This window comes from Petaurus breviceps, unplaced genomic scaffold (genome assembly GCF_028583685.1).
Source record: "Petaurus breviceps papuanus isolate PSGF00001 unplaced genomic scaffold, PetGlider_PUasm1.0 90760, whole genome shotgun sequence".
Lineage (NCBI taxonomy): Eukaryota > Metazoa > Chordata > Mammalia > Diprotodontia > Petauridae > Petaurus > Petaurus breviceps.
In genome coordinates, this window is record NW_027187338.1 from 12,560,138 (window position 1) to 12,576,959 (window position 16,822).

General features: G+C 39.4%; 1 protein-coding gene across 1 annotated transcript in view; it reads left to right on the forward strand.

The window, feature by feature from the left end:
• Positions 1-11,331, forward strand: part of LOC138146343 (phosphopantothenate--cysteine ligase-like) — a 208,870-nt gene extending 197,539 nt beyond the window's left edge. The window contains exons 25-26 of the mRNA XM_069068159.1: positions 10,533-10,600; positions 10,988-11,331. Of these exons, the coding sequence (XP_068924260.1) occupies positions 10,533-10,600; positions 10,988-11,201 (282 nt within the window). The 3' untranslated portion in view covers positions 11,202-11,331. The remainder of the gene's footprint in view (positions 1-10,532; positions 10,601-10,987) is intronic.
• Positions 11,332-16,822: the final 5,491 nt, after the last annotated feature.

The window sequence follows — 16,822 nt, forward strand, 5'->3', positions numbered from 1 at the left end:
CAACTTGCCCCCGGTATGTTTGGCCTTTTGCCTAAACACTAAAATGCCCCTTGTATTTTGATTGGTATTGCATTAAATCTATAAAATTATTTGCACAGTGTTGATATTTTTACTTATCTTAATTTACTTACACATAGGGATAGCACCCTAATTATTAAATTCTTCCTTTCTTGTTATCAAAATTGTTTTAATGTTTTTTTGTGTGTGTTGCTTGTGGTTTTTCTAGGTCAGAATATATTTTATAATGATTGTAAATGACATTTTATTCTGATTAGTTTTCCCCAGTTTTATTGGTGACATGTTGAACTGCAGATTACTTCATGGATATCTTGTACTTAAGCAAGATCTTGCATTATCTTAATCTTTGTTGAATCTTGAACCTTTTAGTTATATAGCTGTTATTTGTAAACAGAGGTATCTTCATCTTTCTATTGCCAATATTTATTACTTTAATTTATTTTCTATACCTGGGAGCAAATAACATTTCTTAGAATATGTCAAATAGATGTGATGACAGTAGGCAAGCATCCAATTGTTTTTTTAATGGACTTATCTCAGAAGTTTCTCCACCACATATAATGTTATGTCCTGGTTTAAACCAGATAATTAAAAAAAAATAATTTTTATTAAAACACTTCCTATTTAAACATATTAATACTTTATAATATTTCTATTAATATTTTGATATAAATGGTTTATTTTATCAAAGATTTTTCTGTTATTGATACAAACAATACTTTAAGAATTTGATTGTTGTTTTATTGTACTGATTACTTTGCTAATATTTAATCAACTTGCATCTGGTTATACATTCTACTTGATCGTAATGGAAAATGAGAATTTACTTATATTTTGGTTGGTATTTTATTTAGCAGTTAATTTTTAGTCCAATTCAAATTTTTAGTCCAATCCAAAATTTAGTCCGATCCATGAGTCTGGACTATAATTTTATTTTTCAGTCAGATTTCTGCCAGATTTTGGAATCAAAACCATATTGCCTTATAGAAATATTTCCTTTGTGAGAATATCCAGGAGTCAGAAGGAAAAATTACAGGTGGAAACTTGGGTGAAGATCATTGGAGGCAGAAACAGAAGCGGTATTGTCATCACATTATACTATAGACCACCTGGACAGAAAAAGGAAATAAATGAGGAGTTCAGGAAATAGCTCACAAACCTGGCACAAGGGTATGATGTAGTGTAAGGGTAAAGAGTCCATTGATTACCCTGTCCCACTTAAAAGTCATTTACTTAGGGAAGAACACTTCTTGATTAAATCAATATATCAGAACTAGGTACTATGGCCTTTTGACTCAACCTTCAGAAAATCTCTCCTAGACGCCCTCTTTTCTTTGCTGACATTACCACTGTCCCCATCATCTGCTACATAAGCTTCTACAATACCCTTCAGGTCTGTCTCCCCACCTCAATTGTCTTTCCCTCCACTCCATCCTCCAGTAGTAGTTAAGCTCCACTGTTAAACTGATCTTCCTAAAGCACAGATGTGTCAATGTCACACCCATTCAGTAACTTCCAATGACATCCCATTACTTCCAGGATCAACTACGAAATCCTTTATTTGTCTTTTAAAGTTCTTCATAGCCTAATACCTTCATCTCTTTCTAATCTTTTTACCCTTTATGCCCCCCTCCAAAATATTGCCACTCCAACTTTTCCATCCAGCAACAGTGGCCTCCTGGCTATTTCATGTACAGACTACTTCATTTCTTGTCTCTGGGCATTTTCTCCAGCTGTGTCCTACGTCTGGCATGTTTTCTCTCCTCATCTCTTCCTGGTTTCCCTGGCTTCTGTTAAGTTCCAGTTAAAATGCTGCCTTCTACAGGAAGCTGCCTTTCCTTCTCCCCTTCATGCTAGTGCCTCTGTTGATTATCTCCAAATTGATTATAGTTTGTGGCAAATGGTCTCCACCGTCAGCTTGTGAGCTCCTTAAGAGCAGGGACTGCTTTGCTTTGTATCCCCAACCCTTCTCTCAGTGCCTGGCACACCACCAGTAGGGGCTTAATAGGTATTTATTGACTTGGTACCTTCTCCTGGACTGAGGGAAGTTCCAAGGAAAAGTAAGTCTCTGCTCTTCTTCCAACTTCCCATCCTGTTGTCTGTCTACTAACTGTAATGCATTCTCCTACTTTATTAAAACATTTCCTTTCGGGGCAGAGTCAAGATGGAGGAGTTGAAGCACAACCTCCCCGCAGCTCCAGCTTCCACCCTCCCCAATCCATGTAAAAAGGGGACTCTGAACAAACTTTGGAGCTGCAGAGCCCACAAAATGACACAGAGAAGCTAACTTCCCAATGAGGACAGCCTGGTAGGCTGGCAGGAATCGGCCAGGGCAGCGCTCTGGGAGCTGAGCCCAGGCCTGCCATGAGCCGGAGGGTTTTTTTAACCAGCCGGAGGGACTCCAGATCAGCAACAGCTGTGGCCGTTTCCAGAATTATTAACACACAGATGCGAGGGACAAAGTGAGAAGTCAGTGCAGTCTGGACTTTGGGACCTACTAAGAGGGAATGCATTGGCTTTTGCCCCTGCAGCAAGAAGCTGCTGAGACACTGGCACAGCCAGCCAGCGCCACGGGGCAGCTTCAGCTCCTGGCCTGCAGAGTGTAGGGGGACCAAGCACCAGTCTGAGGGGTAATCACTCTTGCTTTAATCTGCTTGGATCTGGATTGCAGTCTAGGGTAGAGGTCCTGGGGTGTGTGTCCAGCTTGTCAGACCTCAGAGAGGGCACCCATCTAATACCTCCAGCAGCTGAGAAAACCCCAGCGTTTGGGACGAAAGCTCCCCTGTCCGGTGGCAACATTAGACTCCTATTTTGGGGATAAAAAGGAGCAAAGCATGGAACAGGAGGAAGACAGTGAAGTCAGAACTCCTGCACCAAAAGCTTCCAAGGAAAATACGAGCTGGTTACAGGCCATAGAGGACCTTAAGAAGCAGATAAGAGAAGTGGAGGAAAAATTGGGAAGAGAGATGAGAATGATGCAAGAAAATTACGAAATGAGAGTCAATAGCCTGACTGAGGAAAATAACACCTTAAAAAACAGACTAACTCAAATGGCAAAAGAGGCTCAAAAAAGGCAATGAGGAGAAAAATGCCTTAAAAAGCTGAATTTGCCAGATGGAAAAAGAATCTCAAAAGCTCACTGAGGAGAATCATTGCTTCAGAATTAGATTGGAGCAAATGGAAGCTAATGACTTTATGAGAAATCAAGATGCTATTAAACAGATCCAAACAAATGATAGAAGGCAATGTGAAATATCTCGTGGGAAAAACCACTGACCTGGAAAATAAATCCAGGAGAGATAATTTAAAAATTATTGGACTATCTGAAAGCCATGATCAAAGTAAGAACCTAGAAATCATCCTCCAGGAAGTTCTCAAAGAAAACTGCCCTGATATTTTAGAACCAGAGGGCAAAATAGAGGTTGAAAGAATCCACTGATCACCTCCTGAAAAAGATCCCAAAAAGAAAACTCATAGGAATATTATAGCCAGATTCCGGAATTCCCAGAGTAAGGGGAGAATATTACAAGTAGCCAGGAAGAAACAATTTGAATATTGTGGAAACACAATCAGGATAATGCAAGATCTGGCAGCTTCTACATTGAGGGATCGAAGGGCTTGGAAAATGGTATTCTGGAGGTCAAAGGAGCTGGGATTAAAACCAAGAATCACCTACCCAGCAAAACTGAGTATCATGTTTCAGGGGAAAATATGGTCATTCAGTGGAATAGAGGACTTTCAAGCATTCTTGATGAAAAAACCTGAGTTGAATAGAAAATATGACATTCAAATACAAGAAGCAAGAGAAGCATGAGAAGGTAAACAAGGAAAAGAAATCAATAAGAAACAGGAAGGGATGATACTTAAAAGGTGAAATTAAGAGGTGAGAGAGGAATATAATGAGAGGAGATGGGGAGAGACAGAATGAGGTAAACTATCTCATATAGAAGAGGCAAGGGAAAATGGTTACAATGGAGGGGAAGAATTGGAAGGCAAAAAGGAATGGGTTAACTTTATTCCCATTAAATTTAGCTGGGGGAGGGAATGAAATACACACTAAATAGAGTATCTCACCCTATAGGAGAGTAGGGGCAAAGGGGATGAGAAGGAAGGCAGGCTGGGTGGGAGGGAAGTTGTAAGCACCCACTTTTGAAAAGGGACAGGATCAAAAGAGAGAATAGAACAGGTGGGAGGTGGGATAGGAGAGAGAGAAATATAGTCAGTCTTTTACAATATATCAACTATGTTATTGTTTTGCATTAGCCACACATGTACAACCTATACTGAACTGTTTATCTTTCCAGTAAGGGTAGGTGACAAGGGAGGAAGGGAATGAATCTGGAATTCAGTTTTAAAATCAAATGTTTAAATATATATATATATATATATATATATATATATATATACATACTATTATTAATACTATTTTACATGTATTTGGGAAATAAGATATACAGGCACTGGGGCATAGAGATCCACCATGCCCTACTGGAAAAGTCGAAAGGGGTATGGGAGAAAATATGGGAGAGAGCAGATTGGAGGAGGGGATATCCTGTGGGACTGCTATTTTGTGGCGGTGGGTAGGGGAAAAACAGGGAGAAAATTTGTAACTCAAAATCTGGCAGAAACAAATGATGTAAATCAGAAGTTAATAAAGCATTTGAAAAATGGAAAAAAAAATTTCCTTTCACTTGAATTTTGCTTCAGCCACAGAGTCTTTGGTAGAATAAATTCCAAAAGTCCAGCATAAGTCTAGATGGTGGTCCTGTGGAATAATATTCTAACAGGGAGGTAAGCTTAGAAGGAGTTAAGGACATTCTGAAGAGTAATTTACCCTGAGCTATCTCTGGGAGTACAAGAAACTTGTTAAGAATTATGGGAAATATCTGATAAATAACTATATTATACCATTGAAATTAATCCATTTTATTTCTCATGTACATATGCATGGTAAACTCTAGAATTTATTTCCTTTCATATTTAGGGGTATGGAAAGATTTACTGAAAACCAAGGATGTGAAGACAAAAAAAAATGGGAGACCCTGTTGTAACTAATGGATACAGGTGTCGGTAGTTTTTCTTTCTTGCTGTTAAGTTGTAAAAAACAGACAGACAAGTTGCCGGAACAGACCACGGCCACTTGTGTAGAGGGGTGGGGTGCAGTAGCCCTGAAATGCTTGCTCAGAGTGCAATATCTGCATGGGCCACCAGGTGGTGCTCTGAACTCAAGCTACCTGCTCTCAGCGGCAAGTCAATCTCACTCAAGTGAAGGCAAGAGCCTGTCCACCTGAGTCCTGGGTTTATTCCACTGGTCCAGTGGGACCAGCCTGGGATCCCCACGATCCTGTCTTCCTAGGACCTGCCCAGGTTCTATATCATTTAGCCTATGTGTAAAATGTAAAGATTATTATGTAGTATTTGATAACTTAAATAGCTTACTCATTCCCATTAAGAATTTTATCTACTTTCCAAAATTTTACATGACCCCCCCAAAAAAGCTCACTAGCATTACAGACTAGAATGTATATTTACTAAATGGAATCAAAGAAATTTAAAAGATAAAACACTAAAACTCCCACAAAGTCTGAAGTCTCAACTACATGTTTGCCAATGGAACAGCTGTAGTAGGCCAAAGGCTGTTGGTTGAGTGGGTCTATCAGGCATTCCCCCCTTCCCCTATGCCTCTTACAAAAAGGAACCCTGTAGCAAACAGCAGCCCAACTGTCCCTCCTTTAGATATAGCAGCCACTTCTGTGTGATTACCCAGCAAATGTTATCTTTGCCTAAAAGGTTCTCTCTCTCCTGAGGTCTCCAACATCAAAACAAGCTGCCTCTGTGAGCCCTGATGTCCAGATAAACACATAGGGGCAACCTCTTTGTTTATGTCACATCTTGCCCCACATTTCTGCCTGTCCTCATCTGGACCTCTTCTGGTATGCTTGCTAGGGACAGCTGTGGGTCCACCTGCAGTTCAAAAAATATCCATTCCAATCCATAGTGACCCCTAAGTGGAAAGTGTAGTATTCATGTAACATCTTTTTATAGTATGACTGATGTTTTTACCAAAAGGAAGTCAACTTTAAAAGTAGCTTTAAATTTACCTGTTACAGACAATTAAATGATGTTTTGGCAACTCTTGCCTTGGTCTACACAAGCCACGAGTATTTTAAGTCTCAAGAGTACCCTCAGAATGGGAAGAATACAGGGAAATACAAAAGAAAAGACAAGGCTGACATAGGGCTGTTAGAGTTTTTATGAACAGAGAGGTTAGGGAACATCTAGAAAGGGAAACAGTGATCAGAAAGAGCCAACGTGGCCTTTTTTTATAGGCCTATTCAATGAGGGGCAGGTGTAATTTGCCTAGATTTTAGTAAATCATTTCATGGAGTCTTTTATGTTATTCTTGTGGGAAAGATGGGTAGATATGGTCTAGAGTAGACAATAGTAAAATTATGTAGATGTAGTACTAATTGACCAAACCTGAAGAGTAGTCATTAATGGTTCACTGTCATCTTGTTAGGAAGGCTCTGTTGGAGTGCCCTAGGCATCTGTGTTTGGCCCCTGTACTATTTAACATTTTCATCAATGACTTAGTATAGGCATTATCAAATTTGCAGATGGCACAAAAGTAGGAGAGAAAGCCAGCATATTGGATCATTGAATTAGAATTCAAAAAGTTCTTGACAAGCATGAACTTTAGACCATATAAAATAATATAAAACTGAGTAGGTGAAATGCAAGGTCTTACACTTGAGTTAAAAAGTTATTTTTATCTTTTACAAGATAGGGGAAGCATGGTTAGAATGTAGTTTGTCTGAAAAAGATCTGGGGGTTTTAGTGAATTGCAAGTTCAGTATGAATCAAAAGTATGATATGGCAGCCAAAAAAGCCAGTGTGATCTTAGGTTATTACAGCACAAAAATCATAATCATGAAGGGCCTTAATTAAGTCCATTCCAAATGAAGATAGGCTGCAGGAACTGGAAATTTTTAGCCTGTAGAAGAAAAGATTTCTGGGGGAGAGGGAGAACATAACAGCTGTTTTCCAATACTTGAGGTTGTCCCATGGAAGACTCAACCTCAGAGAATAAAAGTAAGATCAAGGAGTAGAATTTACAAAGAGATAAATTTAAATTTGATGTGAATGTAAGGGCATTTGTCTTTCATGGATCTAGTCACAGAAAAGGGTCTAGATAACAAAGTGTTTAACTATAAGAATGCGGCTGTTGCCAGCTGATCCCTTTATGAGGTACAAGTTAGTTCCTTGAGTGAATCATAAAGGAAGCAAAAACGATAAGATGAAGAATGAGAGGTCACACCTACAAGGTGACACTTGAAAGTCATTTGGTGAAGAGAGAAATAAAGAAAAGTAAGCCAGGGGGCGGCTAGGGTCGCAGTGAGTAAAGCGCCGGCCCCAGAGTCAGGAGGACCTGAGTTCAGTTCTGGCCTCAGACACGTAACACACACACACACAAAAACCAGCCTTGTAACTTTGGGCAAGTTACTTAACCTCAATTGCCCTCCAAAAAGGCAAAAAAAAAAAAAAAGGAAGGGAAGGGAAGGGAGGGGAGGGGATGAAATACAAAAATAGCAGCCAGGTTTCTCAGATTAAGCCTGTTTAAGTCAATGAGGCACAAGGAGTGTTTGGACAGATAATAGCAGTGTTACTGAAATCATGCCTGGACTATGGACCTCATGATGGTAATTCTGGATCTCCTTTCTTCCCTTGGGCTGTCTCATGGAAATCTTTCCTTCTGGGCATAGAGAAAGCCTGCTTACCTTACTTTGTTTTAGATATTTACTTTGATTTTATAAAGAACATTAACTATAGGTCTTTGCTAGTCTGAGTGTATTTGTTGGGAATGCAGTTGGGGTGAGGTAGTTTAAGAGGTAGCTTATTCAAAGGAGAAAGAGATCTAATACCAAGGTATTTTGCCAGAGCACTCTCTCTGAATGGGAACTTGGGATGGGAAAAACAAACAAACAAACAAACAAACCAAAAAACAAGACTTATAGATCCTTTGATAGTAGTTACAGCAGAAAAGGAGGGAAACCCATCTAAGCAAGGAGTCAATAGTGGGGTGGGAGAAGGGGCAGATAGGAGTGATGAAACAGTCTTATTGCTTCCTCCCCCACGACTGCTACAAGACAGGGTGTGTGTGTGTGTGTGGGGGGGGTAATCTGAAGATATTTTTCCCTATTTTTTTTTGCTTGAAAAATTTAAACACCAATTTAATTCTTCCTTCCTGCTTAAGCAGAATTTTCCAGCATTATTGCTACATTGGTATTTTATTTTCTTCTCTCTCATGTATAGCTGCTTCCATTATACCTACTCTGTATTACTGTATTAAATTTACATATGAAAGGCTACATTTAACACTAAGAATTTTATTTTGTTACCTATCAGTGTGCAAATAGAATGCTATTACTGTTATTACTTTTGATTTGCATTACTGTTATTCAACATCATTTGCTTACGGCACCATGTTACAGTAGGATTGTGGTATAAGCCTATGTGGATGGCTTATTTTCATAGTGCTGGTAGTTAAGTATTGTCATCATGGATAAAGACTTTTAAAATGAGTATTGTATGTAAAATATATTGTTGTTTAATAAACATTAATATCTATATCAAATGACTGATATTTGCAACAGACTCTTTATGAAGCTGAGGACATTACAAAAACATTGAAGGACACAGTAAAAGAGTCAGGGATTCTAATTCTAGTTTCTAGTGCAAAATGCCAGGAGAATCCACTAAGGATGTGTTTTGTGCATTGCTAGACCCATTTGACCACTCAAATTTGTGGCAGAATCCATGTAGGGGACACCCTCCAATTGCCTACTTAGAAATTGCCTTGCAGGGGCGGCTAGGTAGCACAGCGAGTAAGAGCACCGGCTCCAGTGTCGGGATGACCTGGGGATCAAATCCAGGCTCAGATACTTAGCACCATACCCAGAAATAACTGGCCGTGTAACCTTGAAAATTACTTCCTCTGAATTTTATAGAGTTTGATGTGTGGTACCTGTATTATCATTATCTTTGAGGTTATCTATATTTATCTGTATTTAACCCTGATTCTCCCTTGACTCTTTTTTCCCTGTACTTATTTACTGGATGATTTCTTTCAATCTAACGTTTCAAAAGTCTCTCAAATCCACCTTTTTCTGCTTCATTCTCACTTTCATTCCTTAGTCCAGGATTTCAATACTTTACACCTGGATTATAGCTGTCTCCTAATTGGTTTTCCTGTGTTTTCCCTGTTCTTATATGCTACCAACAAACTAATCTTACCAGAACACTGCTTTTATTAGCTCAGTCTTCATTCCCTCTTCTATCTTTATTCCCAGCCCCCACTTGCATGCATGATAAAAGTTCAAACTATTCAATCTAAACTTCAAAGCCCACACTATCATTCCAGCCCCACGAAAACAAAATCTGCTCCAGGTAAACTAGTCTTTTCACTGGTAATTCAATTCAACAACAAAAACCAATTAAGCTCCCATGATGTGCAGACCTTATGATAATAGTAGAACATGCAACTTAAATTTTGGGCCCAATGGACAAAGTGCCAGCTTTGTAGTGGAGGACATAAAGCAAACTGTAGCCATCTGATAACCCTCCCTGTGTGACCTCAGGCAGGTCACTTACTCTCTCCACTGTAAAATGAGGGTTGCAGACTTGATGACCTCAAAGATTTCTTCCATCTCTAAATCCATGATCTATGATCCTCTGTGAAGGACTATGGGAGACAAAATGATAAATTGGGCACTTCCAGACCCTAGAAAGTTTACAGGCTATTGATCGGGGATGTCGGCACATACACAACTCACAGTAATTCAAACAAGAATGTGATCAATGCATGTGGGAGGTGCAAGGTGTTACTTATGTGGTTTTCTATCTCTGTACTTGGGCTTATGGTATGCCTCTTCCCTAGAAGGTCTTTCCTTTTCCTGCCTAAAAGCTACTCACCTCAAAACTATGACAAAGCACCCCTCAGGGCTCCATCTCCTCTCCTGGATGCTTCTGCCATTTCTTCCTGACCTCCTTATTGAGCATGCTGAGCAGCTGCTTTGTCAGTAACATCCTCGTGTGTCCTTGTGTGTCCTTTCATCGTATTGCAGTTCTAAAAGGTCTGGGCCACATTGTACTAGCCCTTTTAGTGCCTGGAGCAGTACTTTCTGCAGAAGAAGTGCTTAATATATCTCTGGCTTTCTGGATTGGATGAAACCCTTCCCAGGTTTTTGGCTTTTAAGACTGGAGACCCTGGAATTTTTTTGATCCTCAAAAGAGAACTAACTACAAGTTTCTTCCTTACCATGGTAGGGCTTCAGATACTCAGAGGTTTAGGCAAGATCCTGAAAAAAAAAATCACAAGTGATCGAGTGACTTTGAGGGACATTTCCTCCTCAGGCATGACTGAGAATGATAGAGCTGACTAATATTTTACTCTAGTGGCTTAACCTCAGTATTAGAGCCCGTCTTGAGAATCTCTCCTTTTCCTTTCTTTTCAGGAGACAACAACAAGTGAGCAGTCTGAGAATGAGCTATTGAATAAGAAGTTGACTTTTCCCAACCCAAGGTCAGTAACATAAGGGGAAACAGTTTCATGGTCAGGAATTCTAATTCCTTAAATCTTTCTTAGATACAGATGAGGAAGAACAGGGCCCTTTCCTTTTCCTACCATTAGAATTTTCTACCAAATTCATGGATTCTTGCAGGGAATTTGCAGGGTCCTGATAAATAGCAGAAGAAAATCAACAAATACTATTCCAAGTTGAATTTCACTTGATTTTGTTTGTACTTGATAACTCTGAAGAACTCCATGTAATCTCATAAATTTTAGAAAAGTGTGGTTTTTCAAAATTCCCTAAAAAAAAAAACCAAAAAAACAAACCCTCCTTCCAAATACTTATACATAAGGAAAATGATTATATCTCTCTGAATCCTCACACATTCCCTCTCTCAGTTTTTCAACAACAGGTTTGGCAAAGTCAAATGAAAATCTTAAAGTGACTGAAAAACAGAAGTCTGAAGATCTACTTGGGAGCCCCAAGTCTTCTCTGTCTTTTTTGCATTCACAACCTCCTGAAGTGGGAAGCCTAAACGTGACTTGTCTAGCAGTCAAACCCCGCAGCCATGACCAAGACCAGAATCAGAAGGATGAACCTAATGACATCTAACAAGGGCCCTGAGAAAATCTCTAGGCAGAGACCTGGAAGAAGAGAAGAAGCAGAAGAGCAGGTTCCTCAGTATGCCAGCCAGAATTGCTAGAGATTGCTGAAGGAGTCATTAAACCATTGAGAGAAGCTGGAGTACATTTTTGTTGTTCCCATTTGTTCATTTTACACAAAATCTTATAGTCTGAAGGGACCTGGGCGGTAACCTAGTCCCGTATGTACTTGAACAAGCATCTCTTGTACAATATCCCAAGAATGGCTCACCTGAAAACCTTCAGGTATGAGGAGCTTAGCATCTACCTAGATAGCCCATTACACTTTTAAATCATCATTATTAGGAAGTTTTTCCTTCTGTCCACAAAAAATCTTCTTCTGACTGCCTTCTAGGGTCACAATATAATGGAAAGAGCACTGGAGAAGTCTGAGTCTAAGCCTTCACTGGGATAATTACTAGCTGTATGACCAGAGGAAAATCACCCAGTTATTCTAGAGAGTAGATAGTATATTACTATTCTTTGTTTTTGTTTTGTTTTTTGCTTTTTGGAGGGGGGAAGGCAAGGCATTTGGGGTTAAGTGACTTGCCCAAGGTCACACAGCTAGTAAATGTTAAGTGTCTGAGGTCTAATTTGAACTCAGGTCCTCCAGACTCCAGAGCCGGTGTTCTATTCACTGTGCCACCTAGCTGCCCCAGTATATTACTGTTTTTTTTTTTGTTTTTGTTTTTTTAAGCAATCGGGGTTAAGTAACTTAATCAAGGTTACACGGCCAGGTGTTTCTGGGTGGGTGCTAAGTGTCTGAGCCCGGGATTCGGGATTCGATTCCCAGGTCATCCCGACACTGGAGCTGGTGCTCTTACTTGCTGTGCTACCTGGCCACCCCTATATTACTGTTAATGGACATCGGATTAGATTTTTTTGACTGCTCTGTCACAGTGTTGACATCTTCAGGTGTTTTACTGTCAATGTAATAACCTATGCTATTTAACTATGTTCTACCAGTATAACATAGAAGCTGATAGATCAACATTCTTTCTCCAGAGAAGGGAACAGTTGTATGGCCTGTGAGCTAAGAAAGGTTTTTGCTTTTTCTAAATAAAGTTTACATTGAAATATTTTACATTTTTAAAAGTGTAAACACCCTTCTTGGCTCAGAGAGATACAAAAACACTCTTCAGGAACTTAGCTCTTAAGCCATAGTTTACTGACCCGTGCTCTAGAGTCCAATGATTTAAAAAAGAGGAGGAACCCTTTAGCTTGAAGGATATATTTATCTGCTGAAAGAGAGTGAATCAAACCAATACAACAAGAACTGTACAATGGAAGAAAACACTGATTTAATAGACCAACTTAGATTCTCATCTGCTCTCAGATGAACCAGTCTGAACTTTTATATTTTCCGAACTGTAATATCAAAGTATTTTCTGACCTGAACCTCAAATGAACTGATAAAAATATCTGTCAGCAAGTATTCGCTGAATGCTTACTTGCTATTGTGCTTAATTCAAATCCCGGGTTTATGCCCTAGCTTCCATGTGCTGACAGCTGCACCCTTCAAGGGATCACACACAAAACATTTATGGAGCCAACGCTGGGTTTGCAGAATCTCTAGCATATTAGGGCTAGCACTTTGAAGAAATGTGAAGTCATTTGTACATCACCCTCTCCCAGGCAGTCACTCCTAACCAAGTGCTCAGATCACCACCACTGACAGTAGTACCACTATCCTAGAACTTCAGAGGAAACTAAAGATTTAGTACTTTCTGCACATTGAGGCAGTACCCAAGAATTTATCCTGATTCCTTGTAATAGCTTTAAGACTTCAGGCAATATCTTGTCTGCTTCATTATGATATTCTAATCTGCTCCTTTTCCCCCAGAGTACTAGACTATTTTTTTTTTTCAAATATATGGCACCTGATTTTGAAATTTGCTGTACAACTTTTATCTATCGAAAATTGCAGAATGTTAGAATTAGGGAAAGGCCTTAAAATAGGTTATCCAGCCACATCACTGTACAGATAAGGAAATGGGTCCAGAGAGACATGGAGAGGAGAGAGACAGAGAAAGAGCAGAGGAAAGAGAAAGACACATAGAAACAGAGGGATAACGATGGGGTAGGGAAGGAGGGAGACAGACAGAGAAAGGGAAAGAGAGAGGAGAGATCATTAAGCACTGTGCTAAAGGTCGACAACAACAAATTGTTGTTTAGCTGTTCAACCTTGTTCAATTCTTTGTGATCTCTTTACCTCAAGCATATTATGGATTGAATCAGTAAGAAATTTGAGACAGTGAGACTAATAACAATAGTCTTTTATATAGCATTTAAGGTTTGTAGAATCATTTTGTAGATAATATGTATAAACATGTTATTTCATTTGATCTTCACAAACAACAACCCCTTAAAGTGGATGCTATAATTATCCCCTGGAGGAGGTGGACAGAGGTTCAATTACTTTCACAGGGTCACAGAGCTACTTAGTATCTGAGGCTAGTTTTGAACTCTCAACAATCAATCAATCAATGAACAAATCTTCATGACTCCAGGCCCAGCATTCTTATCTACTCTACCACCTACCTGCTTTGGTAAAGGAGGATAAGGATTAAGAGAAGACTATCAGATTTGGCAATTAGGAGATCGCTGATAACTTTATAGAGAGTATTTAAATTAAGTAATGAGGTCAGAAGCAGTTTGTAAAGCACTGAGGAGAGAAAGTCAAACAAGGATTTCTTGAGTGCCTACTATGTGCCAGGGACTATACTAAGCACTGGGAATACATTGAAAGGCAGAAGTCAATCCCTGCCCTCAGAAGCTCACAATCTAATAGGGGAGACAGCAAACAAATTATGTACAGCCAAGCTATATACAGGATAACTAGGGAATAATTAACAGAGAGAAGGGTTGGGAAAGGCTTTCTCTAAAACAGGGCTTCTTGAATTTTTTCCACTTGTGACCCCTTTTCAATTTTGGTCGCAGGGTTCATTGGCTTTGTGTGGTTTGAGGGCATGCACAGTGCAAAGTGTGCATGCTTTGTGTTCAGAACCAAGGCTGCAGTAAAGTTGCATGATGCAACACGGGCAAGCACTGTCAGAAACACCTCAGATTCATTATGAGTTTGATTTTAAATTAATTTTTTTGTTGTTATGAATTTAGAAACTTTTCACTGTTGTCAAATGTTTCACAACTCCATATGAGGTCATGACCCACAGTTTAAAATGCACTGCTCTAGAAGAAGAGACTTGAAGCTAGGGAAGCCAGTAGGCAGTGAGATGTATGCCAGGCATGAGGGGAAGACCAGAGAAGACACCCAGCACTGAGAACTGGAGCAACTTGTACAGATAACAGCAAGGAGTCCAGTGAATGGATTGAAGAATATGTGGTGGGGAATAAGGTGTGAGAAGACTGGGAGGGCAGGAGAGGGCTAGGTTATGGCAAGCTTTGAATGCCAAACAGAGGATCTTGTATTTGATCTTGGAGATAATAGGGAACCACCGGAGTTTATTGAGTAGGGGGTGTGACATGGTCGGATCTGAGCTTTAGGAGGAAAATCACTTTGATGACAGTGGAAGATAGGAGTGGGGGGAAACTTGAGGCAGAAGAAGCAAGTATAGGATGGTTTTTCAAGGAGTTTGTCTTAGGGAGGAGGGATATAGGATGATAGCATGAGGAGATGGTAGGGTCTAATGTAAGTTTTTATAGGTAGAGGATCCTTGGGAGTGTTTGAAAGCAGTGGGGAAAGAAACAAGTAATTAGGGAGAAATTGAAGATTACAGGAGAGAAGACACAATCTGCTGGAGAAAATGGGGTCAAATATACATCTAGTTCTGCTATAATGTGAACTATGCATTTTAAAAAATTACTATAATATGCAAAATCATGCAATAAAAACCACAAGACTTATGGGGGAAGTGGGATTAGGAATACTCAAAAACTTCATCAGTGACACATAAAAGAACCTATTAAAAATAGAAAAGTTTCATGTGTTTAAAAATAATTAAGAAACACTTAAGTATGACAATAAATAGTGTCCATAACATGCACTTTTGTCCCCGTTGGACACAGGCCAGCAAAGTCAATGGCTATGGCCAAGAGAATGGCTTGGAAGGCTGCAATTTCAGATGTGAGGGGCCAGCAGAAGATGGAGGGGAGTAGGGATGGAGTTCAGATCAGCTTTCCTCTGACCACAGTTCCTCCTACACCAGAAAATATACAATAAATATGAAACTTTGCTTTGAAAAAGACCTGAAGTCTGCTAGAGGAAGTAGGCATCAGAAAGGTTTCTGCTTGTGTATTATTGTGAAGTGGTATAGTTTTCTGCATTCTGTTTCTCATGGATAAAATACATATAAGTAAAACTGAAAGCTCAAATTGTTACCTAATACATCAATGGCATTTTAACAAATTTAAAATTTCAAAACAAGGATTACAGCAGAACCGACTTACATAAAAATGATTTGCCTTAGCAAGAGGGCCCACTTCTTTGTCAGAGTTTTGGGGGGAAACAAGGAAGGATGGTTTTGAGATGAAGAGAATATAAGAAGAAAGATCTCATATCAAATCACCTCTTTATTTTTAGTAAAGGCAAGGTCCTTAACTCAGAAAAAATAAGAACTGCCTTGCTGAAATGAAGGTGTAGTTTAGGTTGGATAAGCTAAATTTGTTAACATACCCAGAAAGCACAGTTTTGACTTCCTGGTGACCAGGAGCAGAGGAGGCAGATGGTGGGAGTAATCCAGGGCTATGGTTTGGCAAGAGATGAGTAATATAACAAGGAGACCAGAGAAAGAAAGAGACTAGAATTGATTATCATATGTAACTCAAATTCCAATCAACTGTGTTAGAAAAGAGCTTTATTGCATGCTTCCTGTAGAATGTGGTTCTGGAATGGTAGAAAGAATGCTAATGTGACCCTCCATAATGACTTGAGGGGCAGATTTGGTTTGACAGTTTTGGAGGGGAATAACTGTCTTTATCTTTTTAGGGAAAAGAAGTGTGGTTCCAGACACTCTTTGAGACCAATATCATTGGAAAGAGAAAAAAAAAAAGGCCTTTGGATGGAGGAAAAATTGACTTTTCAATATGTTCCTAATTTCCAGATTGCATCTCTAGAGACTTCAGGGCATTTCCCCTGGAGTGAGATTCAGAGTCTTTTACTTGATGAAACTAAGATCTCTTCATCTTATCTAAAGAGCTCATTTACTCTTATGCATTTTCTGGAATATTCTAATCTGTGTAATTTATGCATTTTCCATTTCCTATTTGCTTGGATCTATGGGTTTGCTCATTGTTTGGTATTTGTGATGGTCTTTCATGTAACTAGCATTTGGTGGGAAGAAGTCAAATCAACAGGTTTGAGCCTGGGGTACCTTCCCTCTTTTAAGGGAGAGCAACCAGGAAAGTTAGCACCTTAGCAACTTTTGAGCCCAAAAAATAGGGTCCCAGACCAGTACTATTTAGTGGGACATATAGATATGATTCTATTTCAGTATCCCTCAGTCAATAAGCATTTATTTATTTAAAAGCAATTGGGGTTAAGTAACTTGCTCAAGGTTACATGGCGAGGTGTTTCTGGGTGGGTGCTAAGTGTCCGAGCCCAGATTCCATCCCAGGTCATCCTGACTCTGGGGT